General features: G+C 54.5%; 1 protein-coding gene across 2 annotated transcripts in view; it reads right to left on the reverse strand.

Annotated features, from left to right (window-relative positions):
* The window catches only part of NKD1 (NKD inhibitor of WNT signaling pathway 1), a 68,657-nt gene continuing 40,713 nt past the window's right edge, over positions 1-27,944 (reverse strand). Inside the window, exons 1-8 of one of the 2 annotated variants that reach the window (XM_081117859.1) lie at positions 24,004-24,074; positions 11,484-11,570; positions 9,138-9,244; positions 6,758-6,853; positions 4,191-4,338; positions 3,722-3,806; positions 2,314-2,441; positions 1-1,543 (exon numbers count right to left, since the gene is read on the reverse strand). In XM_081117859.1, coding sequence (XP_080973985.1) covers positions 954-1,543; positions 2,314-2,441; positions 3,722-3,806; positions 4,191-4,338; positions 6,758-6,853; positions 9,138-9,244; positions 11,484-11,535 — 1,206 coding nt within the window. In that variant the 5' untranslated portion in view covers positions 11,536-11,570; positions 24,004-24,074 and the 3' untranslated portion in view covers positions 1-953. Of the gene's footprint in view, positions 1,544-2,313; positions 2,442-3,721; positions 3,807-4,190; positions 4,339-6,757; positions 6,854-9,137; positions 9,245-11,483; positions 11,571-24,003; positions 24,075-27,944 lie in introns of those variants that run through there. The other variant, XM_081117858.1, reaches the window with a different exon arrangement.

Here is a 27,944-nt window from a genome sequence, read left to right on the forward strand (position 1 = left end):
AAAGGTACCTGAGAGTGTATATTTATAGAAAGATACATAGAAATGGACAGATGGCGTCTAGCTATAGGTACAGAAAGCCGTCAGAGAACCACGTCGGGACGTATATATTTTTGCCAGGGGTAGAACTCGAAGTTTCCACATCTTCCGCCACAACCAACATCACAGCATTGCCCGACCTTGGAAAGCCACGCTTGTTTATGTGGTTGGTTCCCTCTCCGAGGTTTCTAGATGAGAAGTCCAGTTTCGGGGGCAGTCTTTAAACGTGTGTGTGTCTTTCTACAGAAGCAAGGAGAAGGAGGGACAGGAGAAGTGCATTTTCATGTTGTGCGTGACAGAAAAGACGGGACTGGTTTCGGGCAAGGGCCTGATCCCACCGGAAAGGCATGGAAGAGAGCTCCAGAAAGGACAGCTAAGGTTTCTAGGTTGAGACATAACACAGCAGCCAGGAAGGTGGTGCGTCTGCAGTCCGATGAAATCTTTGTAGCACGTTACAATCAGTAAGGGCAAAATAAAACCAGAATAATACTAAGAGGTAGCAGCTGTTTATCTTCTCGGAGATTTCAAGGGTCTCTGGAAGCCGGGCCAGAAAAGGTTGTTCTCCTGGGAGAGATGGGGCTCCCGGGGGCGGGGGGGGGAGGGGGGTCACTGGGAAGGGGGTGGGCCTGCAAGAAACCACAGCTGGGAACCCGAGGGAGCCTCTGCCATCTACAGGCCACTTCCAAACCCAGAGTCACTTCTTGGGTAAGTTAAGCGGTCCCCACAACATATAAATAAAAGTTTAGTTCTGTGTTTCCATATATCTTCTACATGGAGGCTAGCTGAATATTAGTGGAGTAACAATAATTATTAATAACAATAATCGTCATAATAACAATAATTAATAGAATAATAATGCCTTGGGGACTTGGGGGAGGGGGTCCTTCATATGACGGGGAGGGGCTCTGGGAGGGGCCCTATGTCTGGTAGAAGTGGTGGTAATGGTGGTGGTGCTCGTGGTGGTGGTGGTGCTCGTGTCTCTGGACCGCCTGGCCGGCCTGGCTGTCGTACACCACCACGGCGGGCAGCTCCCTCATGTGGTCCCGCCCCGCGACGGTGCTGCCCACGGCCAGCGGCGCCTGCAGGCCCCGGCAGCCCTGCTGGCTCTCCTTGGCTCGGTGCTTGTGCTTCTTGTGCCCGAGGGGTGCCAGGGTGGGGAGGAGGGCTGGGCTGGTGGCCAGATGGGCGGACGGGGACATCGCAGGGACGGCGGGTCCCAGAGGGGGTTTGCTTCTTGCCCCTCTGGCCACGTGGCCTGCACCCACACTCTTGCCCTGGGCCTTGGGGGACCTCACAAAGTGCTTGCTCCCATCCTGGGGACCCCGAAGCCGCTGCTGGACCTCCGCGACCCTGGCGAACGGGGTGTCAAGGCAGTGGAAGGAGCCTGGGTCTGCACCTTGGGGCTTTCGGTGGGGGACGTGGATGACTTCTGGCTCATGGGAGCGAGACCGTGTGGGGTTGGAGGTGCGGGGGGGCAGTTCTGACTTCTGGGCCACTGACGGGGAGCCTAGGAACCAACGCAACAGATATTTAATGAGCACCTACTATGTGTGGTGCTGCACTGTGCACAAATCACCCCACCCCCGTTCACCAAGACTGATGAAGGCCAGCTGTTCCGTATCAGAATGTCCCCACCTTCCCCACCACCTGTCTCCTCCCGGCCTTGGAGGAAGCCACTCTGGAATGGAGCTTTGCCGTTTGCTAGGCGGCAAGAACTATTTCTTTGTTAGCTCTTTAAAAAGAATTCTTCTCCCTAGAGAGACTTGCGAAAGAGAGACAGAGACTGGTGACTGAGGCCGTGAGGGCACGAAGGAGGCCTACAGGAAGTTCCTAAACTTCTGGAGGTAACCCAGGGAAAAGTCATACGTAGGAGGGGAGGGAAAGGGGGCTGGGCGAAACTCCCCGCGCTCCCTTTTCATTTACCGCAGCAAGAGCTCAGACAGACAGCAGGGCTGATAAAGATGGAGCAGCATTTCGCTTAGGGAAGTGGGGGTCCTCGTGGGACAAAAGAGCCGAGAGAGGGGCACAGGGGTGGGTGGGCGGGGTGTGCTGGGGACCACTGGTTTTCACTGTTACAAGCCCTCAGGTACTATTTGATTTGGTTCCTTTTGTGCACATGTTACTTTAATTTTTTAAAAATGTTTGTGATATCATCTCCAGTAACATCTTTAACCTGTTCTATCCATGTGGTATCTTCCCCCAGCCCGGGGGGGATGGTGACCACTGTCTGCCCGTTGCACCCACCAGCCACCACCCCATCCCACCCCCCTGCCTTACCAGGCCCGAACTGGGACGTGTAGTTCTCTATCCCGGCGAGATCTAAATAGTGGTTTCTCCTCTCGATGTTCTCATCCACGCAGTGGTGGTAGCAGCCGGACTGCTCCAGGCGGCTGTCCCCCTGCAACCTATTACAGGAAGGCAAGTGACAGTGCTCTGGGCTGGGCAGCCCCAGGCCTCCTGGGTGCCACGGGACAAATCCTTCTGGGCTCTTTGCTCATTTGCTTCTGGGCCTTGGGGAGGGTGTGAGGGAGGGAATGGCCATCTCAGTACGCTGCGCCTCCATTCCTTCCACTTCTTCCTGTCAATGGAGGTGGACCCCTTCCTGGCCTCCCTGGGCCTTCTGGGAGGCCTAGAGGGGGGCTTGGCTTTGGACAGGCCCAAAGAAAGGGACAGGGATTACTGGTCGACAAAACCAGGCTTCAAACCACGCGTGCCTGCCACAAGCCACAGACAGGTGTGGGCAGCAGAAGCCCCCAAACCATTGGAATCGAGGCTGGCAGACTCCGTGGGCCTTCCCTGCGTGTGTATGGAGGGGGCCGGGTGAGAGGTACTGCCAGGGGCCACCTTGTTCTCCCGTCCCTGCCCCTCCCCTTGCAGGGCCTCCGTGATCTGCCAGCACCCCCGTCCCTCCCCCCTTCACCCCAGCACAGCCCCCACTCCTGCAGCCAGCCTGGGTACCTGCAATTGTCAGCTCCCCGTGTGCCCCCTTCTCTGTGCCCTATGCCGGTGCCTCTCTAAATGCAGACATTTCCTCTCCAGCTTCACAGTGGGAACTCATAGCCTCATGTCTCAGGCGGCTCTGTGCTCTACACTACAGTGTACTCGATGCTTTTCAAAGTCTCTCTCTTTCCTTCCACCCTCTCTTCCTTCCCTCCTTGAAATTAAAGAAATAGCACCAGGTGCAAGGTAACTGCAGCCCCAAGCCCCTTACCCACAATTCTGAAGTCCCCAAAGCCTAAAAACAAAGGCTTTGCATAACCCACTGGCAGCCAAGCTGCCCTAAGCGACGAGAAGGTAGCTATAGTCTTTACGTCACTTAGTACGGCCAGTCACTTAGTATGGCCATTCGTGCATCTCCCTAAAGAGACACCAACGTGCTAAATCCTGAGGGGCTGCCCAGATCCCACATGTAACACAAAGGAAATGCACTGTGAGAACCTCTGCAAACCAACAAACGCTGAATCCTGGACACACCTGGCCTACAGCGTTTGGGTGAAGCAATGGAGACATATACTGTTATTTTAAAAAACTGAAATTTGTGAGCCTGTCATTAGAAATCACTGCATCCTAAAGAGAGCACAGACGGGAACCTCCTGCTCAGGATCCCTCAGATGCAGGCACACAGCTGGTGCTTGACCGTGCTCAGGTGCACTGGGCTGCCCGGCCCCGCCTGTGCCCGCTGTACCTGAGGGTGGCTCTCTGCTTCTTCTCCCAGCTTCGCAGCTCCTCAGAGGGCTTGGTCTCTGCTCTGGGCCTGGAGCTCTGCAGGTCTGAGTCCCGCCCGAGAAAAAGCCTGGTGAGCTATGCCCACCAGCCTCCTGGACCTGCCCAAGTTTTCCAAGCTGCCTGGCACCCAGCCCTTGAAAGCTGGCCGTAGCGGCCGCCCAATGACCCTGTGGCAGGGCGCTCGCTCAGAGCCAGGACTAGATAGAGGGGTCTCATATCTACCTGTCCTGCTCAGCTCCCCCCCATCACAATGCAGCCCCTGCCATAGCTGCCTGCCACACACATGCCCACCCCACGCTTTGCTCACTCAGGCCTTCCGTCTGGAATCCCTTCCCTCTCCAAACCCCACTCCTTCAAGGACCTGCTCCAATCCCACCCGTCCACAAAGTAGCTCCCAGCGAAAGCGCTCACGACCCCCAGCCCCTCACCGGGGTGATTGAGAAGGATGCTCTTCTTGCCCTGGCTCCCATCGGGGGCCACGGTGAGCTTCACCCTCAGCGTCTTGCTGGACGTTGGGGAGTGGTTGACGGAGGAGTCAACCACCTCGTAGATGGTATGCAGCAGGCTGGTGATGTCCTAGGGTTGGGAGGGAAGCAGAAACCACACGTGTTTCAGCCACAGTGCATCCAAAACAGTAACCGGAGGGCCTGCTGAAACCTGACATGCTCAACCCTCTGGGTCCCCAAAGTCAAGCCTCTGGCAGAAACATGAATATAGGGGTTCACTTGGGAGGGGATCCCAGGAGCAGGGAGAGTGAAGTGGGGAGAGACTGCAGAAAACTTGAATGAGCAGGTCACAGCCACAGGCAATGGGCTCAGTTGCACCGGGGCCCTCACAGGGGACTAAGTCTCATCCCTCAGGGGTTAAGAGCTGCCCTGGGGTGCCTCATGCTCCTGACTTCTGGGCTGTTCAGCGAAGGCTGAGACACCTTCCAGGCACCAGAGAAAGCTCTTAGGGTAGACAATGTCTGCCCACAGCACATAGCATCAAGGGAACTAAAAGGTGAGCCAGGGAGTACTGGGGGGGACACCCATAGCATCTCTTGAGTCTGATGAGGACCTTCTGAATGAAAAAATGGAAAAGTAGATGTGTCCCCAGAGATAAACTCTTCTATTAGGACTTGATCAAATCTCACCTTCTCTCTGGGCCTTGGCTACCTCCCTCCCCGAGGCAGCGGTCTCCACCACATGATCCAGGAGCATCTCAGACTCTGACTGGGGATGCAGGCCTGGGCCAGGTCCCCCTCTCTAGGGCTCCCTTTGTTCTGGGCATAAGTAAGGTCATTGTCTGAGGGGAGGCCTCCTGCCTAACGTGACTTGGGAAACCTCTGGAAAAGGTATTTGCTCTCTGCAGGTCACGGCCACAGAAGGTCAGTTACCTGCCCAGCAACCTGTCCTGAACACAGACAGACATAGCCCTCCCTTCATCCCCCACCCACAAGCGCTTTAAGCAGAGGTGACACTCAGCACGGCCATGGCCAGGCAGGTGTGTGCACTGGCCCCGCCCACAGCAGGTGGCAGCCACCCGGCTCAGCTGACCTGCCCTTCGGCTGGCTGAGAGGCATCTCAGAGAAGCCAGATCCAGTCTCCTGTCAAACCTTCAGAGCCTTTGCTACTGGCAACTAATTTATTTTTTTCAACTCCCCCCCCCCCAGTCCCTGGCAACTGCCATTCTACTTTTCTCTACGTATCTGACTATCTAGGTACCTCGTAAGCAGAATCAGACATTCTGTCCTTTAGTGGCTGTCTTAAATCCCTCAGCACAACGTCCTCAAGGTTCATCGCGATGTAGCCTGTGTCAGAACCTCCTTCCTTCTTAGGGCTGAGTAACACTCCCTGTGTGCACAGACCGACCGCATTCGGTTTATCCCCGTGGCTGCTGACGGGCACCTGCGCTGCTTCCACTTGGGGCTACTGGGAACAGTGCTGCCGTGAGCGTGGGTGTACGTGGATCTCTTCAGGGCCCCTTTGCCATTCGGGGGGCTATACGCCGGGAAGCGGAATGGCTGCATCACGTGGGAATTCTATGAATAATGTTTTGAGGACCTCGTCCTGTTCTCCGCGCCAGCGGCACCAGCTGGCATTCCCAGCGGCGGCGCCCAGGGTTCCGGTTCTGCCACTTCCTCAGCAACGCTTGTCGGATCCTGTCTGTCTCTATCGTAGCCACTCCGGCGGTGGACGGGGAGCTCATGGTGGTTTCGACGTGCATTTCTCTAATGATTAGTGACGCTGAACATCTTTCCACGTGCTAATTGGCTATTTGTACGTATTCTTTGGAGAGACGTCTGTTCAGGTCCTTTGTCCATTTTTTGATTGAATTATTTCTTTTTTTATGTTAAATTTTAGTTCTCTGGATATTATTCAGGATATTCTGGATTTTATTCCTTTATCAGATATACGATTTGCAAATATTTCCTCCCATTCCACAGACTGTCATTTACTCTGATGACTGTGCCCTCTGATGCACAGAAGTTTTATGTTTTGATGTCGTCACATCTATCTCCTTGCACTTTTGTTGCCTGTGTTAATTTTAATTTTTACCAAAACATTCTGGGGGCCTGTGCCAGAACATCTAGGGGCTAGACTGGGATTATAGTGGCTGCCTGTGTGATACCCAGGGTCTAGCCCCTGCCTGAATCGCTGGACTACAGAGAAGGGAGCAGGATGGGACTCTGTTGGGGCTCAGGGTCCTCCTCTGGGGAGGTTTGGGGCTTGGCACCTGCCTGCTGTTCCTCCTCCAGAGGACCCCAAATGCCCCTCCTCTCTGTCACCTCTCTCCACTGCCAGGAAGCTCTAGACACCCCTCCAGCTTTCTCCGAAACTCCCAGGAGCCTTATTTCCAGCACAGCCACACCCTGCACTGCTCCTGTTACAGTTTACCCTTAGGGATAGACCTACCTCAGAAGAAGGAAAGGGGCAGCAGTCACCAGGCACACAACCAGTGCCCTGTGACCAAGGGCATGGCCAGTGGCCGGAGGCCAGGCAGGCGCACTCACCTCGCGGGTGACTTTGCCATTGTTGTCAAAGTCGTACAGGGTGAAGGTCCACTCCTGCCGGCTGTCTTCCTCCACAGACACGTCACACTGTAGCTCCTAGACACAGACAACACACAGGCGTGGCTGTCCACCCAGTGGCTGGAACACCTGGAGGCCAGGCCATGGGGCTGCCACTTTCCACTGCAGAGTAATGACCAAGACTTGACTGGCACGGAGAGCAGCCAGGCTGGGCGGAGGAGGTATGGCCTGAGGAGAGATGCCTGCAGGGGTGCCAGACAGTCTCTGCGTCCTCACAGTCAAAGGACAATCCAAGGGAGGGTCTGAGAGAGGGCTTTGTGGCCTCAGAAGGACTGAAGTTGGACCAAGGACTAGGAGCTACCCTGCCCACATACATGCATGCACACACTCATACATCCAAGTGTACACACCTGTACACACATGTGCTCACACACATGCATGTACACCTGCATGTATATACCTGTGCACTCGCACATGAACACACACCTGCACATATGCACACAGATGCACACTTGCACCTATGTGCGTGCACACGCGCACACACACAGGGCACAGTAACTTGGGAAGCTGTGTTGCAACTCCCAGGGTGGCCACCTGACCTGGAAGGCAGGAGAGGGTGGGCACAAAGAACTAAAGTTCCAGACAACCTCAGGTGCCAGCCCATGTGCAGCCCCCAAAGCTGCATGTCCGCCACCCTGAGCATGTCTTCTGTGTGTCTCAGTTTCCCCTGTGCAAATTATGGAAAGTGACAGTGTCGCGCTCATAAAATTGTTGGGAGCATTAACTGGCCTACCGCTCAAACCCTCAGTCCCCTCGGTGTTCATCTCTAGCTGTGGGGGACAGTTCCCGACCTCCCGCCTCAAGTTCCTGGCAGCCCAGAAAGGAAGAGCCAGGGACTGCATGCCCAGGGTGGACTCCAGCTTCTGCACCCTCCAGGGGAAAAATCTGAGGCCATTCTGTACAACTCTGGGAGGGACCCCAGAGGGACTGAGCCCCAGCTGCCCTGGCTGTGACACATCTCTTAACCCTTTATTGGCTTCCCTCCTTCCCTGCTCCCTGGGGTTACCCCCTCGTCTCTGACTTGGGGTCTGCTTTGAGGGAACTGGAAACGTGTGGAAACTGGTTAGCACATAGAAAAGCCCCATTAGTGGAAGCAGCTGCGATTGTCTTCGTAATGATTCATACAGCAGTGACGTCTTATTCTCACTCCGACAACCCGGGGTGTCTAACCACAGGTGCTCTGAGCTGGGAAGCAGCAAGCTTTGTCATGGGCCAGAAGTGTGCAGGGGCTGGCTGAACAACAGACAGAGTTCCAGGAAGAATGGCCATTTGGGAAAGAGCCCACAAATGGCCTCAAGAGCCCAAGATTCTACGAAAACAAGCAAAGATGCTCTCAGACCATCCTGTTCCACATCTTGCCTGGGCTGGCATGGCATGAGGACAGGCTCAGCCCCCCAGAGGGGTGCTACCTGGCTTCAGGACGCTGGCACAAGTGTGACCAAGCATGGTGTCCCTGCCCCCAGTTTCTACAGCTCAAAGCCAATTCCCTCCAGCAGTCCGGGGCAGCCCATGCTGAGTTCAAAGTCGGTCTTCCCTCAGTTGTGGTTTGTCTGTCTGATACCTGCCAAGTGCCCACTCTGCTCTCTGAGGAACCATTTCAGGTGGCACAGCACTCACCCCGCACACATGCCTACACATATCCACACGCACACACACACACACACTCATATACACATGTCCATGCGTGCATTCACACACATACACACACCTGCACGTGTGCACATGCACGCACACTCACACACTTGCACATATGCACTACCTGCACTCACACCCATATCCACATACTCATGCATGCATACACATTCACTCACACACATGTGCACACCTGTACAGACACATGCGCTCACACACATGCATTCACACACCTGCACGTATATACGTGCGCTTTCACACACACACACACACACACACACACACACACACACTCGTGCATGCACACACAGCATTTACCTGATTCCCTCTCCCTGGCCCCCTCCGCTTAGCTCCAGAAAAAACTCGGATTAAAGTTCAGAAACTCGGGTTGAATAACTACCCCCCCACCCCCACCATGTGGGTCCCCCACCACCTGGACTTCCCAGGTGAGTCCTCCTTGTGGACCATGAGCAGTCCCAGGCAGTCAGCTGGCCCCTTCCAGAAACAGGCCCATGCAAGGAAGGGGGACGTCTGGGCCTGGGCCCCCCTCTCCTGTCCACGCGGGTGCTGAGCGGCCTCCACATCTGGTCGGGCCTCAGCTTCCTCCTTGAAAAGCACCGAGAAGAGAAAACCCTGCTCTCCAGGCCCTGCGCCAGGAAAGGAAACTTACTTCGAATTTCAGCTGCTTCTTGGAGCCCAGGCAGGACCCGCTCGACTTCTCCATCCTTTGCTCATCTCCACTGGCCGGCCCATCGGGCTTCTCGGGGGGCAGGGCCACTGTGGGGGAACAGACGGGGACACGTGAGGGGCCCAGGCTCAACTGCATGCGATGCCGGCCGGCGGGGCCAGAGCGAGGGCCTCCAGGGCGCCGGGCCCCTTCCTGCCCTGCACATCTGCTGCAAAGTTGCTTTGCCCTCTGGGGCTGTCCAGGCTGCTCTGGGGGACCCCCCTTCCCAGGGCTCATCCATGCCAGCCCCCCAGGTTACCACAGTGGGCCTCTCAGGCCTCCGCTCCATTTTCTGTCCCAACTTGAAGCCCACATGAGCAGACTGTGGCCGCCACTATGTTAAGAGGGGTGGAGGAGGGGGCACCATGGTGATTCTGGAGCCCCGAGGTCATAGCCAAAGTCTCACACCTTCCATGCTGACATTTGGCCTCTTCGAAGATGCCACCTGCCTGGGCCCAGCAGACAGCCCATTGGTACATGGTCAGTAGGAGTAACAGGACAGGATGCAGTTCTACAGGCTTGGTGATGGGCATGTGTGCACTCAGCACACATGTGAACACGCACGCACACAAACACAGCATATCATCGGAAGCAAGCTAACCCGGTGCCTTTCATTTGGCTTCTGTTCACCCAGGGGTCCACCCCTCAGCCAAAGGTCACTGTCTTTTGGGTGTCCTTCCAGGAGCAGTGGGGAGGGTGGGCATGACAGAACATGACCTATGGACCCCATTTTCCCATGAATACCCCTAGAGATGCCAGGAGGGCAACCCAGGGTGGCAGCCATCCTCCTTGACCAGAGGCCCAGCCTTCTAGGTTCTTCAAACCTCCAGCCCATCTGCCCATTTTGTCTCTGCCTGAAGACAGGGAAGCAGCTTGGCCTGGCCAAGCACTTTTCTAGACTGTGCTCACGGCTCCCGTCTCCTCAGAGTCACTCAGCCACCCCGAGACTGTGATTTGTTGTCCTGTTTTACCTCTCACAGCACCAGGCCCAACACAGTGCTGACTAAACACCGGCTGTCCATTGACTACTCAGTCCTCACCGCAACCCTGGGAGGCAGAGACTATTATTAGGTCCACTTTCCAGATGGGAAAAGTGAGGCTCAGAGAGGCTAACTGCTTTGCTGGTACACGACAGGGCTGGGATTTGAACCCAAGCAGGCTGGCTCGTGCTAGGCTGCCGCTCCACACTGCTTCTGCTCAGCGGGCCTGGTGCCTCTCGGCCAGCCTGGACAGAGGAAACTCTCAGCTTGGGTTCTGAGCCTCCTGACACGATATGTGGCCCAGGGCTCAGCTTCCCCAGCTGTAAAATGGGCATGTCCTCCTGGAGGGTTCCTGTGTGGGCTCAGTGAGCTATGACTGAGCACAGGGCCCAGGCCCAGCAGGCAGGGTCCCAGCTTTACTCGAGGACAAATGTCCTCCTCTCCATGTAATCTTTGGGGAATCAGCAGAGTCGGTAGCTATGTTTCCTTAAAATACAAAAGGACACAAAAGCATCATTTCTAAAACAGGTAGCCCAGGGTGCGAGCAGGACAGGGAAGGAGGGCTGAAGACAAGGATGCTCCCAGTCACCCGTACAGACAGGTGGGGACAGGAAGGCCATGCGGCAACCGATATGACTGGCTGTGTCTACAGCTACCCCCAACCCTGGCTGGGCCTGAGGGTCAGGGCAGCCATGCCCGGGTGCCTCCTTCCTTCTCTGCACAGCCAGCAGGGTGCAGGGAGCTCCCAGCCTGCAATGCCCCCATAGCAAGGCAACAACTCCCTAGAGCTGTCAGGGGCTCTGGCTGGGGACCCAGGGTGAGGGCACTGGGCATCCTCAGGGTCAGAGAAGGTCACTGACGCTAACCATTTCTGGGACAGTGGATCCAACCAAGTCCTTTCCTCCCTGCTCCTCCTCAATGGCCAGGTGGTGTCCCCTTCAGTGCCATGGTGAGCCCAGGGGAGTCAGGCGGGCAATTGGTCCATGATGCAAAGACAGCCAAGCATACAGCCTGGGCACCCTGATTCCTCCAGCCCAAATCTGGTGTCCTGCTGGGCCAGAACTGCCACTGCCATGGTTCACTTCTACCAGGCCACAGAGACGTAGGCACCACTGTCACCCCATTTAAAAGAAGGCAAGAAGGTTTAGAGGCCTATCTGAGAAAGTTGGGGAGTGTTGGCCTCACCCTCAGCACTAAGTGAAGCTCTGAGCCTTAGAAGCACCCAGCATTCCCAATGGGTGAGGCTGAGCTTGGCTGGAGTACCCAGGTTGAGGGGGCACATTGTTCTCATATCCTGACTGCCACTGACCTGTGCAACCTGGGGTCAGGCACCTGGCTTCTCTGGGTCTCAGTCTCCTCATCTGTAACGGGGATGAATGGTCTCTCCCTCACAGGGCTATTGGGAGGGGGCAATGAGAAAAGTGCCTACTGAGCACAGAGGCCTGAATCTGGTAAGTGCTCAATAAATGCTGGCTTTGCAAAAGATGTAGCTGAGCCATGGTCCCAGCTGACAGCCCAGATCCACATGATCCCCCAACCTAGCACTGCCCCCCAGAGACAACACAGTGCTGTCACAACCAGCAACATTCTCTATTCACCCCCCTACCCCCCTACCCCAGAGGGCAGGGTTGGGTGCTGCAGAGAAGAGAAAGAAGACAGGAAAACAAAGGCCAGCTCCATCTTCAAAGCCACTGCCTCCCTCTGCAGAGGTCCTGGCTGGAGATGTAAGCCGGCCAGGCTTATCGAAACCAAACTTCAAGTTCAAAGAGAAGTTATCAGAAAACCACCTTCAGGTTCAATGTTGCCTTTCAAGTTCCACTTGATAAAACCCAAAGAAAAGAAACCTCTGTCCCTGCTCTCTCCTCTGGAGCCCCCTCCTCCCACTGTACAGAAACAGCCTGTCCTCTGTCAGGTCCTCCCTGCCTCTCCTCCTTTCTCTCTCCCAGGGAGGAGGAAAACATCCCTACCACCCCTCTCCCGCTCCATGTGTCTTTTTCAAAGATCAGGGTGGCCTGGATTGTCCTGCCTTCACCAGCAGGTCCCTCATCCCATCCTAGCTCAGAAAACTACCCAGACACCCACTGGGGGCCCCTTACCAGCATGGGGTTGGGCCCGGATGGGTAGTAGGACAGGGAGCCATCCTGCCCTGGGGCCCTAGGGGCCTGGAATAAGGACAGTCAGCACCCCCTTGCCCCACCAAAGATGGCCTTTCACCCTTTTACTGTCCCCTGTCCAAGGGCCCGAAGAGGTGTCAGAGAATCTATCAGAAAGCCTATCGGACATCAATACCAGGGTCAGGGGCCAGGGGTCAGGGGTTGGAAATCAGGGACCATCTTCTACATCCACATGGACCCTCTGAAACAAAACAATGCCAAACCATCACCCACCCCCAGCCATCCCTGTGCAGAAAAAACAGCCTTCCCTCCTTCCCTCCATCCATCCACCATCCGTTCATCATCCATCTATCATCCATCCACCCATCATCCATCATCCATTCCATCTATCCATCCACCCATCCTACCCATCCTTCCATCCATCATCCATCTATCATCCAACCATCCTTCCATCCAGCCATCCAGCCATCCTTCCACCCAGCCATCCTTCCATCCAGCCATCCTTTCATCCACCCATCCACCACTCACCCATTCATACATACGTATATGTATCCACCCATCCGTGCACCCACTGTTGGGCTCACAGGTAGGCTGGAGAAGGGAGAATGGTGCTCACCGCAGCTGCTGGGGTCCAACCTCAGCAAGGGAATGATGCTGTTATTGAGATGGCCTTTGGTACCAGATTCCAAGCCCACTCTGTCTCTTACTCCTGTTCAGCCTAGCGATTTGTTTTCCCAGAGATGATCTTTTGGGGGGCATAATTTCAGGGGGGCTCTGGTCACTCTTCAATTGCAAGTCACAGCAACCACAGTAGATACTACTCATTTGAAAGAGGAAAGGAAAGCAGGAGAAAGTAGAAGAGAAGGAAAAGAAGGGACAGAGTAGGAGAAATGCAAAGCCCATCACTTGCCTCTGGAGTACCCGGGGGGTGACACAGAGCAGGACTGGCAAACCACGCCCCTGTGAGCTAAAGCCAGCCCACCACCTGTTTTTGTAAATAAAGTTTTATTGGGACATGTGGCTGCTTCACTCTATGATGGCAGAGGTTGAGTAGTCACAACAGAGACTGTATGGTCCACAGAGTCCAAAATATAGCATGTCCCAAAAAATGCACACACACTTTGAATAATTATAAAGGCAGTGCTTATTAAAATGCATTTCGTTTTCAAAATTGAGCTACCAGCTGTTAAAGCGTGTATACATAAAGTATGTATACATTTTTGGGGACACCCTATATGTACTCTCCGGGCCCTTCACAGAAAGGTTTGTGAACTGCGCTTTAGGTAAAGGCAGCCTTCACCCCACCAGGGCACCCTGATCCACGGGGCACAGGCTGGGTTCCACCTGCTGCTCACCCGCTTGACTGGGAACCCTTGAGCAGTACACAACCTGCCCAGCCACACCACGGAAGAAAGGAGATGTCAACACTGCTTTCTCAAAGCCAGTTCTCAGCTCAAATGAGTCTGGGGGCAGTGGGTGGAGCTCCTGTTCTTTGGAAACCGCTCCCGGTCCCTCCTTGCACCCTGGCACGGGAGCAGAGGAGCCAAGGAGCGGGCTATGTTTACCAGATGATGCTTCCCGCATTCGCAGCAGCCTGGCATCGCTCCACCCCCAGCAACTGCCAGATTAAATGCATTACTTGACCATCTTCACCCGGCTCCCTTTGATGTTCCCTTCTCAAGCTTCAAAATACCTTTTGGAGGGAGATCAGACAGCATTAAACAGAATTACTAATTAATTAAGCAAAGTTAAATTTTAAACACTGTTTGTTGTGTTAGCCAAAAGCCTGAACAGAACAGACTTTTTTCCTCCACTGAGATCAAAGACAGTCTCTTCCTTCTCCCCTCCCCCAGTTTAAAAAAAAAGAGGGGTGGGGAGGAAGAGAGAGAGAAGAGGGTGCTTGAGGAACACTGGGACAGGGAGGAAATACCTGAATGTGGCAACTTTGATCCTGGTCTCGACTCCCATCCCCTACCTCACCCAGGGGCCCCGTGGGAGGAGGCACCCGGGCTCATTTGGGTCAGCAGGCTGGGAGAGCCATGGCCACTTTCTTGGGACTGTTTACCCTGGCAAATAGCAGTGACCCAGGGAGCAGGATGGCATAGCAGACCCAGCACGGGCCGTTGACAGCTGGCGCCACCCAGACAGCTCGAGAAGAAGAAGGGCTGTGAAATAAAACAGACTCGTCGGCCCGCACGCCACCCTCCTAGGCAGGATGAGCACCTCAGGGCTCTGCTCCCCGGGCTTGGGCAGAGTCATTTGGGGTCACTGGGAGGCTGGCTGTGAGAAGCAGGCTGTACACCGGTACAGCTCTAGGAGGCGCCGTGCCTTGCCTGTGTTCAGCAGTGTACATTTAGGATTGCCTATGACATTTTTTGGACAGATGGCGAAAGGTGTCTTGAGGAGGGGCCCCTTTTTCTAATTTGCACAAACATATTTGTTGCTAGCAGAGTGCTGTCTAAACTCATTCCATCAGCTAGCACTTTATTCTGTGCAGTCCTAGCTGGGATCTTCTGATGGCTTCACGGGGGCCGGCCACGTCCACACAGCCACGATGCCAGTTTCCTGAGGGCTGAGGCCCTGCTGGCTACTGGCCCAGATCTGCCCACAGTGGATGGCATGTGCCATACGTGCACAGAGCAGGCTGCCCACCATGGTGTGCTAACGGCACCAAATCCCACAGGTGGACACGGTAGACACGAGGAAGGCCACGTAACAAGCACACCACAGATTCCGGCTTGGCTGAGCCTGGGGAAGGGGATGGTTGAAAAGGGGTAGGTTACACCTGAATCCCGTACTTAGGCTAAAATCCATACCCTGAATGGTACCAGCGGATACCCGCTCACTTTAACACAATCCAGAAAGGTCTGGCTGATATTAAACTTTGGAAGAAGAGACAAATTTGAAACAGGGTTATAACTAAATCAGCCCCACCAAAGACCAGAAATGACCATAACACTCCAAGGCACCGCAGACATCTGTCTCGGCCCAGTTACCTGGCTCGCACTCGGTTAACACAGTGTCAGATTTAACACAGGCCAGCGCTTCCTTGCTGGAGTTTGGACACTCGCCCTAACACATCCACTGTCCTTTCTCAATGGTCCACGTACAGATTATCTGCCGCAAATATTTTCGTCTCGGGGTGGCTTGCCAGGATGTTTCTGACTCCCCAACCCCCGACAGCAGCTGTCAGAGGAAAGGCAGATGAATTTTAATATTAGCCTATGCCAAATATAATTAGGTGGGGTAATCTGCTGTGCGTAAAAAGAGAAAGGTATCGTGTGTACATTCCAGGCCAAATGGTTTCTTGCATTCTGTGCAGGAGGCTCTCCCTGGGGAGCGGGGGTCCCGGAGATGCACAGATCTCCACGGCTGTGGGTTGCACTGGGGACACCGGTAAAGTGGGTAAGAACATACACTGTTTCTTTAACACCCCTCAATAATGCCATGCAGAGCGTGCTACTGTCTGCATTTGACAAAAGAAGAGAGTGAGCTTAAAAAGCAAACTCGATCAGGCCATTTCCTTCTGAAAAGGATCTGCCCACTCGGGCCCCTCAGCCCGTCCCTCCACCGGAACTGCCTTTCACCTTTTGACCCTGCCATGCCCTCATGCGTGACCCCTGCCAAGAGCACTCTTTCTGTCTCTCCAACTCCTGCTCATCCTTCAGGTCTTCGGCTTAAGCCTCCCCACCTCCGAGAAGCATGCCCGCAGGCCCCGGGACTGGGGAGCCGTGCTACACCCTTATCACCATTACTCAGTTAACCGATCCTCCCGTGGCCTCAGTACATAGCACAGGGCCCATCACACTATGTGGAGTCAACGTCATCATCAAAATGAAGCAAGAGCAGCCGAACTAGGATCTGAACCCAGAAGGTGTAGGAACAGAACTAAAATCCTTCTTTCCTGACTCCTCGGCCACTCTCTGCACCCTGTCACACCAGTGACACCTGTTCCTGCCTGTTCTGCAACCATTCTCCTTCCGATCGCAGCATATGGACTTCCTCTGGTGGGCCTCGGCACCCCCATTTCAATCCATGTGGTTTACGGGGGCTGGTCCCCACTCCGGCTCAGGGGTACACTTGGTACCTAGACCCGACCCAGCTCATCCCATCCTGGTGGCCACTGTGGCTGGTCCCAGGTCAGCAGCAAAGGAGAGCTCCTGGCGAAGCAAATGAGCTGAGCGTCTGGGCCCCTCCATGCACAAGCCCCTTCCAACTTGGAACCAGCAGTGTGTGCACATGGTGTTTTTATGACATTTTCAAAATGAGGGATTTTATCCTTAATCGTTAAGACTGCTGTCTCTTTCCATTCTGACTTCCCATACTTCCCCGTGTCACGTGATATCAGAGCGACTTCTCTGGAATCCAGCTCAGGGGAGGCTGAGTTGAGGATGTTTATTTAGGTTTCTCAGGATATAGATCTAGTCCATAGTTACAAAAGAATCATGTATTCTTTCTCTTAAAGAAGGGCCCCCAGAAAGGGATGAGCTTTGGGTCCCACAAACCCTAGGCTCAGGTTGGCCAGTAAAGAGAGAATCAAACTTCTGCAAGAAGTAGTGAGATTTGGAGCCCTCTCCTGTAGTGGCTGAGCCCCTAGGATGTGAGCCCAGACCATCACCTTGGCCACCTTCGGGGAGGAGCCAACAGGGCAAAGGCGAGATGACAGAGAGGGACAGAGAGTGTGTGCAAGCATGTGGACGACGTGGCTGGAGCTCCCGCGTCCAGCCAGCCCTTTTCACCCAAGCTCTACCCTAGGATTTTTCAATTGCACCAAAGCTTTACCGAATTTGGGTAGAGTATCCAAAAGAACCAAAAGAATCCTGAATTAACAATCCATTACTTAGAGCCCCTGTCTTTCAGGAAAAACCACTGCCACTAAAACTAATTTAGCCAACACAGGACCCGCTAAGGTGGTTTCCGGTCGCTCCTACCAGTGTGTGACCACCCTTCCCGAGACCAGCAATGCCCCCCGGGTCTCCCCACCCTCCTGCCTCACACGATGCACTTTACTGTAAATAGATGTTATTTCAGTGCCAGTTGTGACTGAGGGGAAAGAGGAACGGAAAAAGGAGTGGGGTTTGGGGGGACCCTTCCCAACAAATAGCACCCTGGCCTTTTCTCTCATCGGAGCATCAAGATGATGAGCACTCGCTGTGAGGTTCAAACGGGACTGAGACGGAACATCTGTTCAGGGAGGGAGGGGAAAACACGGGGAGAGGGACAGGGAAGGGAAAAAAGCCTTCTTTGGGCTAAAAATATCATGTCCCTTCCACTCTCTCCCATCCCCGCCCAAGTTAAAACATGTGATGAAATCCAACTTTTAAAATCTAACCCCGAGCTACTTGAAACTATGAAAGCCTCCCCGGTATCTGACACCAGTCAGAGTTTCCACTGTGCGAGCAGAGCTTTTATGAGTAGCAGACTTGAGAGAAACTGCTGTCGCCGCTGAAACCCGGGCTTCCGGGGACTGCAGAGGAGTGGAGTCAGGCGACTGACTGGCAGGCCAGCGGGCCTGGCTCCGGCTCCGGCTCCGAACTGGGGGAGAGAAGCCCGTGGGTGCGGCCACCTGCCCCTGGGGTGGGGGGTGCTGCTGCTCTCCAGTGAGCTCCCCTTCCTCTCCGGCTCCCAGGGACCACAGCCAGCCCCTCCGATCGACCAGCCTTGCCCAGGGGTCACGGGGAACCTCAGTGTCTATGTCCCAAGAAGTCCTCTCTCCCCCTCTCCCTCCCTCCCTTGCCCCCCCTCTCTTTTGTTCTCTCCCTCCCCCCTCTCTGCTTCTCTCTTTCTCCCTTTCTCCCTCCTTCCCTCTCCCTCCCTGTTTCTCTGTGCCTCTGTCTATCATCTATCTATCTATCTATCTATCTATCTATCTATCTATCTATCTATCTATCTATCTATCATCTATCTATCTATCTATCATCTATCTATCTATCTATCTATCATCTATCTATCTATCTATCTATCTATCATCTATCTATCTATCTATCTATCTATCTATCTATCTATCTATCATCTATCATCTATCTATCATCTATCTATCTATCTATCATCTATCTATCTATCTATCTATCATCTATCTATCTATCTATCTATCTATCATCTATCTATCTATCTATCTATCTATCTATCTATCTATCTATCTACCATCTATCTATCCATCCATCCATCTGTCTCTCTCCCCCCATCTGCTCCCTGAACTCCCAGCTCAGTGACCACCTGCTTACTCAGCATCTCTACTTGGATGTCCAACAGGCATCTTGACTCCAACACATCCAAAAATCAAAGCCTTGACTGTCACCTGGGCAAACTTCCTCTTCAGAAGCGACAGCACCATTTTCTTAGCTCTGTAAGCTAGGAGTCTAAGGTGCACCCAGGACCCCTTCCTCTCCTTCACCCCCCCATCCCCACCCCCCCCGGCCCCTCCTCCCCAGCCACGCTGCTCCCCTATAGGCCAACACGTGCCCCCTGGCGACACTGCTGCCTTCACCTCCCCTCTGCACAGCCCCTCCCTCCCTCCGCCCGCCCAGCCTTCTCAGAAGCCAGTTATCTCGGTGAAATGGAAGTCAGGATCCGGCCCTCCCCTGCCTGCAGCCGGGCCAGCTTTCTCTTCCAAAAGCGTGAAGCCCAAGTGTACGGCTCCACCCTCGCCCACTGCCCCAGCTCCTGCCCCAGCCGCCTCCTCTCTGTTCTTTCCGGGACCCCACTTCTGCTCGCTCCTTCTGACTACTCTCCCCCCACATCCGCCCATGACTGGCTCCTCCCTGGAACCTGCATCTCAGCGACAATGTCACCTCCTCAGAGAGGCCTGTCACACTCAACCCTTCACCTGGTCTTACCCCTTCGCAGATTAAGTTTACTCCACCAGCAGAAACTCGCAGGCTCACTCCCGGTTTATTTATTCACGCCCTGCCTCCACCACGTGACTGCCCTGACCCTGACCTTGCTCATAGCTGACAAGCCAGGTCCGGCAGGGCCCCCCTCCTGCAGTGGGGGCTCGGTCAGTACTCACTGCATGAGGAGGGCTCCAGGCCTGATTTCTGTCCTCAATCGGCTGTGTGACTTTGGACAGGTTACATCCCCTCTCTGGTCTCAGCTTTCCAACTCCAAATGGAGGGGATGAAAAGGCCCTCCAAGGGTTCCTCAGCTCTGTGAAGAGCTGACACCTCACACCCCGGAGTCTGGATGGACTGGCCTGGGCCCCAGGGGATTACAGGGCCCAGCCTGGGTGGCCCAAGTCAGAGGGTCACCTGACTTCAGTGACTTCCTTGTACTGAATTCATTCTAGTGAGTATTTATTGAGCACTTGTGGCATGCCAGACCCTGGGCCATGCTCTGGGAGTAGGAGACAGAGATTCTATAGCACTAGAGAAGCTTTGAAAGTAGCCTTGTTTGATCTGGACGAGTAAATGACTATAACCACTGGCTGGCCCCTTGTGGAGAAAGATGGGCCCACAAAATGACACAAATCCCGACAGCTCACACACACTGGGCCAGCCAGGGCTGTTCTCTGGGCTTAGCAGATGAGCTCCTGTCTTCACAAGAGACCTGAGGAAGAAATGCTGATTGCCCCCAACGAAGAAACGAAAGCACAGAGAGGTTAAGTGGCTCACCCAAAGTCACACAGTGAGTCTCAGAAAGCCAGGCTGAAACGGGGGTCTGACCTGAGGGAGGAAGAAGGTACCTCTTGTGGCCTCAGCTGGGAGAGGCAATGTTCAGGGACAGTGCACATTTGGACAGGCCCCCAGGTCTCAGTCCCGACACCACTGCCCTGCTGGGCAGGACCAGCTGCTCCAGGCACATCTGTCCTTGGGGCAGGGGAAGCAGAGATGCCACAGGCCCTGCCAGGCCCAACCCAGGCTGGGAGGTGGGGAGCAGGAGGAAGCAGCTGTACCCCCAGGGAGAGGGGCGCTTAACAAGGGTGGTCTTGAGGGCTCCTTTCCGAGTGGGACCAGCATGCTAGACTGGGTTCTAGGAGTCAGCTTTCTACAGGAAATGCCAAGCGGACTGCACTCTGCCTCCCCTCACCCCCAAAGATGTTGGAAGACAAGAAACAGGCACTTGGGGATGTTGAGGGTCAGTGGGCACAGGCTGGAGGGTGAGAGGCAGAGGTGAGACAAGAGGCCGGGCAGGGCTGGGAGCAGCAGTAGGTGGGAAGGAGAGAGGAGACCCACTTATGGGTCTTTCCCTCTGACGGGCGCAGAGCAGCAGCTGTCACCTGAGCTGGGTCAGGAGGAGACCCCAGGCCCAGCACTTCCCGGAAGCTGCTCAGTGACGAGTCTGCCAACAGGCCTGGCACTGATTTTCACCTCAGGTCACAAGCCACAGTCTGTCCCACTGGGGAGGCTGGGAAGTCCGTGGGTGCTGGGGTGAGGCGTGGGGCTGACCTTGCCCTGGCCAGGTCAGCAGAGGGAGGGTTCCACTCCCCTGTTCCCCACTCCAGCCCCGTGCCCACCCCCGCCACGCCCAGCCAGCTCGGAGCTTGGGACTTCTGATGTTTACTGTTCTCCCCACAGTTCAAAAGGAGCTCAGCAGCCCTGCCCGCACAGCCCAGCCCTAATCCCCTTCCCTGTGCCCCCAGCTGGCCAGTTAAGACGGGTAAGACGCTGGATTAGGGCCGGCTTTACATAACAACGCAGGAGCTAAAGCCACGCTCTCCTGGGATGGCTAAAACACTTCTTTTTATCTTCACGCCTCAGATGGCCTTTTTTCCCCCCTTAAACAGCCCTCCAGCCCGCCAAGAGGCAATGAACTTGGCCAAGAGGAAGACAAAGAAGAGATTCAGGATTCAGCTTGCTCTCCCTGGCCGGCGCTCAGAGGGACACCCAGAGCCCCCACCCCCAGCCCCTCCAGGCCAGGTGGACGCTTCTCCAAGGCCAGGACTCACAGCACCTGTGCTCACCAGCCCAGCAAGTGGGGTGGCCTTCTGGTCACAGCCACATCCCCCATCCTGGGGTGGGCAACCAGAGAGCCACAGCTGGTCACTGGGCCCAGCCTTCTACCAGGCAGGCCAGGTACAAGCCAGAGCTGCCACTCTTACTGCTTTATTTACCTATTGTTTTCACTTTTTAATTCTGTCATTAGTCTTTCATTTCACAAGAGATATATGATTATGTTCTTGTAAAAGTTAAAACATTAATTACAGGTAACACGACAGTCCTCTTGGACCATTCCTTCCAGTTTGAGGCTTCTCCTCCTGTACTCAGGAGAGACTGTGTTTGCCTGCCTAGGCCTCTGGCTACACAACACACATATATGGCAGATGCACACATGAACAAGGAAACAGTAGTGTCTGGTGCCCTCTGCCACAGAAAAGATAACACGCTGTCTGTAACAGGATGTCTTCTGCAACCTGCTCTAGCCGCTTTACGTTGTATGCCTCTGAGTAAGCTTTTGTTGAAGAAAGGGGCTGGGCAACTTGACCACCGAAAACCTAGTCCAACCCCCAGATGGGAAACCGAAGCAGGTGAGGGGCTCCCAACCCCCTGCTCATCAATGGTGGCACCAACGTGCCTGAAAACCCTCCATGGCTGGCAAGGCGCCCAGACTGCCCTGGAAGCCTGACAAGCAGCTAGTGGGCTATGAGGTCAGACCAAGTGCCCCCAAATTCATGCCCTGTCCTAGACAGGAGCTGGGACCCTCGGGCACCTCCTAGGTGCCCAACATTGTAAGTACCGACCCCACTGCAGTTCATCCTCCCTGAAAAGTGCCCCCATCCTCTGAGCACCCACCAGTCCCCACTCACCATTACAGAGGGGGAGGGGGCCCTGAGAGAGGGACTGGGCCCAGATCCACAGCAGGTCACTGCCGGAGCTGGGAGGGAGCCTAATCGATGGGCTCCTGGGCCAGTGCCCCTTCTGCTATACTACATCAGGGCTTGTGCTGACCAAGGTCACCCCCCTTGTAGAGGGAGGTGGGTTCCATGGGCGGCCGTTTCCTGTCTGGCTGTAGGGGGAAAGACAACTCATTTGAAATCAGTTGCATGATTTCAGACTGGGCCTCAATGGGCAGAGAAGTGCCTCATTTTGGACATTAACCCAGGAGGAAATAAACAATGGGTAGCTGGAAAAACAGATGGAGAGACAGATGGGTGATAACTGGGGGGTTAAGTGGGTTAAGGGAAGAGCGATGGATGATGACTACATGGGCAGAGGATGGGTTACGGGTGGTGGGTGATGGATAAGGGCTGGCTGGTGGTGGCTGGGTGAGTGCTGGATGGGTGGGCTATGGGTGAGTCATGGGTTAGTGGCTGGGTGGGTGATGGGATGAGTGAGAGATGGGTGGATAGATACATAGATGAGTGGACAAGTGGGTGGTTGGATGGATAGTAAGCGAATGACAGGTGGAGAAGTGGATGTACCAGAGAATGAACTTGCTAGTAAGTTCCCATGTGAATGGGTAAATGAACAGATAAATGAAAAAAGTGTTAGATTAGTGTCTGGGGTCAACCTAAGTCCCAGGCCTACATCCTGCAGACCTTTATCTGACTCCCCAGATCTCCTCTAAGCACCAAATCCTGGCATCTGTCCATGGAGTCAGGGTGACCACTGAGACGTGGGGAGCCCCTGAGTGCAGCCACCAGATCCACAGGCCTCCACGGTCAAGGAAAACACCCACAGCCTGGACAAAGCTGTCTGTCCATGGGGCCTCCCCCTTGACTGAAGACCTGCTCTTGAGTGAGCAAAGCTCGCTACATACCTGGGTCCCCAGCCTGCCTCCTACACACTTGAATGACTCTCCTAAAACAGTGCTTCTCACAGTGCAGTGTGCATACAGGTCGCCTAGGAGCCCATGAAAGTGCAGACTGGACTCGCAGGCCTGAGGGTCTACCTTTATAACGGCTCTCAGGCCACATGTGGCCACAGTCCCCCTCGAGAACCTGCTGGGGCTGTCTGCTCTCCTCTCAAGGCCTAGATTCTCCCCAGAGACCCCTGGGCCCCCAGCTCTCCTGCCAGCTGCCTGTCCCTCCCCAGCACAGAGGGCCTCACTGCTGTAAGGAGGCATCAGTTCAGCAACTCTCTCCTGAGTCAGAGTAGAAAGTGGAAATGCAATCCCGTTTAGCAAACACCGGTAGGTGCCATTGTTCCTTGCACCAAGTCAGGAAGCCAGGCAGGGAAAGGCCCTCTTTGCTTTGCTACAAATGTGGAGCGAAAGGCTCAGAAAGGTCCCTTGCTTGGCCAGAGTCAAGTTAGTGTGCCAGTGGCAGCGGTGGCCCTCTCCTCTAGTGTCCTAATTCTTTCTTCAGCAGGGTGCTTCCCCTCGAAGAAAGAAGGTGTGGCCACTAAGAGGAGGGAGGTGAGGGCTGGCGGGTGGGTGTGCACACGCGTGTGCTCCAGGTGGGTGAATGAATGGAGAAATGGGAAACATAATCGCTATCGCAGGGAGTGCTCACTGCATGCCTGACACTGCGTGAGGGGCCCATGAGGAGCCACTGTGGTCACCTCCCCACGGAGCAGCTGAGGTCAAACAACCTGTCCAAGGCCCCACAGCTGACAGAGCAGGGCCGGCAGGTGAACCCACGTGGTCTGGCTCCACTCTGGGCCTAGACTATGGAAGCCACACTCCCCTCTTGCTCCTCAGCTCCCCCGTCCCCCACCCCGAGTCCTGCCCTCTACCTGGACTGCAGATTTTCTGGAGGGTCTGCAGGACATGTGGTAGACCAGATGGCCCCTTCCCCACTTCACTGCCCTCTGGGAAGAAAGCAATGGATTCTAGTACCTTCCAGTCGAAAGTCTTCCTCTTCATCCTCGCTGAGCGTTTCTCTGAAAACCTCACCCACGAGCTCCTGGAGGAAGACAAGACAGGGAGGGGTATGAAGGATATCTCGGGGTCAGGTAGGCACCTGGCACGGGGACAGAAAAGGTGGCGTTGCGAACATGTGCCTGGCTGGTCACGAGGAGGTAGGGACCCTGTTCTGACTGTTCTGGTGGGAATCCGGGCCCACCGAGGACAATCCCATCACACCTGAAGAACTGATCATCGCACTGCTGTTTAGGAAGTGATTTTCTCGGCCCGTAGCCCACCACAAAACAACACGGGACACACTGCTCCCTCAGAAAGAGAGTTCCACCCTCCACCCCAGGAAAAGACAAAGACCAGATCAGAAAATGCCCCTCATCTATCCCTCTGGGCAGACCAAGGAGCCTGCCCTGTGGGCTCAAGAAGAGATCTCAATGTGGATCCTTCCTCCATGGAGGCTGGCTGTCTAGGTGGTTCATAGAGGCCCGTGTGCCCCAGGGTGGGCTCCTACCACCCTTAACATAAACCCTAACTCCTCAGCATGACATTTAGGACCCTCTGTGCTCTGACTTCCATCACACCTCCCACATCTCCCGACACACACGCCTCCCTGCACATGCCTTGCCTGGTCCCCTCGCGTGGGTTAAAGGTGGCAAGTAGCTCATCCCAGAGGGCAGAGCTGCTCCCCCTCGGCTGGATCAGGCTGCCCCGAGGGGGCTGTCAGGCTGGCCCAGGGAGCTTGGTTAGTCCACAGGCTGGGAAATTTCTGGGATGTCCACAAAGGTCCCATCTCTCTGACCCCAGCCCAGCAGGATAACTCCAGACAAAAGGCTAAGGCTAGTTGTCAAACTATCTTCTGTATTTATTGGTTTTCTGCCAAGAAGAGTTCTGTGATCAAAAAAGATTATTTTAAACAAAGTTAAACAAAGTTCCTTACTATGGCAATGGACACTGTGAGTACCCAAATAATGTGGTATCTCGAACCTCGTTAGACTAGTTTTATTTTTCCAAAGCATGACGTGGGATTTGTGTTCCAAGGCACCCGCTTTGAGAAATGCTCCTTTATGTAGGAAGCAGTGAGTTTGGGAGGATTACACAGCCTTATCGCTCCCGATGCCCACAATTACACTGTGGCAGCACTTCTCCAACCACAAAATGGCAAGCGATAAAAAAGCCCAAACTCAGCAGCTATCACCAGCTACCCTTTCTGGAAGAAAAAATAAGTGAAAAGGGAAAGAAAAAGCACCCTCTCCTTGAAAAGCTGGGGGGATCCTGCTCCTCTGATGCTTAAAAGAAAACCCAGTGCACGTCTTAAGAGAAAAATTAAATTAAAATATTAAAATTGCTTTGTATAGTCCACCTGACCAATTGGACATAGCTGGGGGTAACTCTCCTATTTCATTTCATTTTGTTTTGTTTTAAAGATACGCAGCTAACGCTTGGGAATTCGGGGTTGGTCTTCTCTGTTCTCTTCTTTAAAATCGTTCAGGGCATTGCAGTCTTTTTCTCAAAGGTTGTTACAAGGTGGCCATTCAGACCCTAGGTGTCCCACCGATTCAAAACCAGGCCACATGATTCCTCAGTCCGGATGGCTCCCCTCCCCTCCTCCGCCAATTATTATAATCACCAAACATTTCCGGGGCTTGTAAACTGGCTGTTTGTGTTAACACAGCCAGAGTTGACGGGGGACCTGGGAAACAGTGACAGGAAAGGGACACACTCAGGTGGTATCATTAGGTGGCTGGCACGCCCCAGCAGCCAATTAGAGCCGATCTTTCATGCCAGGGGAAGACGGATGCCGCCTCCACAGAGAGGCTGGCAGGCGGTGGTACTTTGTCACAGGAGCCGGGGACTGTCTTCAAGGGAACCACAGACCTCTGCATGCTGAGGTCCTCCGGAGTGCGGGGCTCGGTGCTGACCCCAGCCGCCACCCTGACCGCTCCCTGCATGGCCGACGGGATCTGCGAGACAAAGACTCTGGAGCACGCGTGTCTTTTAGTGGCACACTTGGAGGAGCTGAAAGACTCCAGGTGTCACCACCAACAAAGCAGTTGTCTGGGACCCTGTAACAATGCCTTGCGAGGTGTAGAACGCACCCACAGCATCCTCTGATGATGGCTTCAATGCTCTCTGAGAACTGTCTGCTGGGAGGACCATGCTCTCTGATGTATTAAAGCCTCTAGAGTTCTGGCAAGTTCTTCCTGCTAAACCACGCTCTGCTCTGTATAACACTTCGAAAGCTCCTCAGCGCCATGGTCTGCTGACACACTGCAGATACTCAACTACGGCAAAAACTCATCTCATCCACTGAGCCAGATGGCCCAGGGAAGTGCAGTGCAGTCCCCGTGGTCCTCAGTCTGCCTACCTATTAAATGGGCACAGTGATAAGCCTCAACAATAATATGACAGCTGACAATGCCTGTGCATTTCTTATGTGCCAGACACCGTGCTAGGCACCTTATAGAGAGAGTAAGTCTTTTAAGCATCACAATGGCCCGCTTCTTTCCATCTCTCAAGGAATAAATGCGCTTAAAAATGATTTGCAAATTATGAAGTGACAGGTATAATTGATACTAGATTTTTTCCTACAAAGAAAGTGCCCTCTGCCCTCAAGGAGCATATGAGACCGGAAAATAATGGCAGCCACTCACACCTCTTACCAAGTGCAAAGACCCCTCCCCAGAACCTCCATATCAAGGGGTTCCCACTGGCCCTGTGTTTAAATGAGGAGGAGGCTCCAAGAGGCCTGGTGCCTGGCTCTGGAGCACCAGCCGACGAGGGGCAGGGCCACGACTCAAGCCAGCTCCTTTGATGCCCCACCGGAGCATGTACAGTGAAATCAGGGCTCCTGTGGGCACAGGGACAGAGGTGGCTCAGAGCCCTGGCACTTGCCAGGGACCAAGAATCACACTTAAAGAAGTGCAAGAAAATCAGCCCAGCCAGCAGCTCCTGTGGGTCAGTGGCCAAGTAGACCCATCTGTCCAAAGGGTCTCAAAGGTCCACATAGCCTTTACCCATGAGGTACGGGACACGACAGAGCCCTGGGCGAGAGCCCTGCATGCAAGGTCCCCTGCCAGGTCCTCAGGACCACAGTGCAGGAAGGCACTCGGGCCTCTTGCCAGAAAGGAGCCCTACTGGGAGCCACGGTGCAGGAGGTGCAGGGCATGGAACTGGAGTTGGTGAGACCACAGTTCAAATCCCATTTCTGCCTGGCACAAGCTGGGCCCTCTGGGTGAAGGAACTTTATCTCAATGTGTGCACAGGGAGGACAGCCCTCACGATGTCTTGGGTGTGTGTGAGGATGACGTAAGCCACTGAATATCAAGTGCTCAGCACTGTGCCTGATACCATGCCTGGGGCCCAAGAGGTCAGTGGTTATTGCTTATTACTCCTACGCTTATTGTCAGATGGCCACCAGACCATTCCTGGGAGAAGCGGAAAGGCTCGCCAGAGCCAAGGCACCCACGGTCACCTAGAAACGCGCTCCCAGCCTGGCACACTCGTCTTCTTTTTTTAATATATATGTTTTTTATTAATCCTCACCAGAAGATATTTTTTCCATTGCTTTTCAGAGAGTGGGAGAGAGGGAAGAAGGGAGAGAGGGAGGGAGGGGGGAGAAACACTGATGTGAGAGAGAAACACTTCGATTGGTTGCCTCCCACATGTGCCCAGACCAGGGATGGGAAGCAAACCCACAACCCAAGTACGTGCCCTTGACCGGGAATCGAACCCTCAACGCTTTGGTGTGCAGGCCAATGCTCTAACCACGGAGCCACACCAGCCAGGGCCTGGCACGCTCTTCATAGGGCTTCGCATTTAGTCCTCATGGCAATCCTTTGATCTAGTACCATTACTGTCCCCACTTTACAGATGAGAAAACTAAGGCACAGGGGTTAATGACTCGCCCAAGGTCACTCAAC

Source organism: Miniopterus schreibersii (assembly GCF_964146895.1).
Source record: "Miniopterus schreibersii genome assembly, chromosome: 18".
Lineage (NCBI taxonomy): Eukaryota > Metazoa > Chordata > Mammalia > Chiroptera > Miniopteridae > Miniopterus > Miniopterus schreibersii.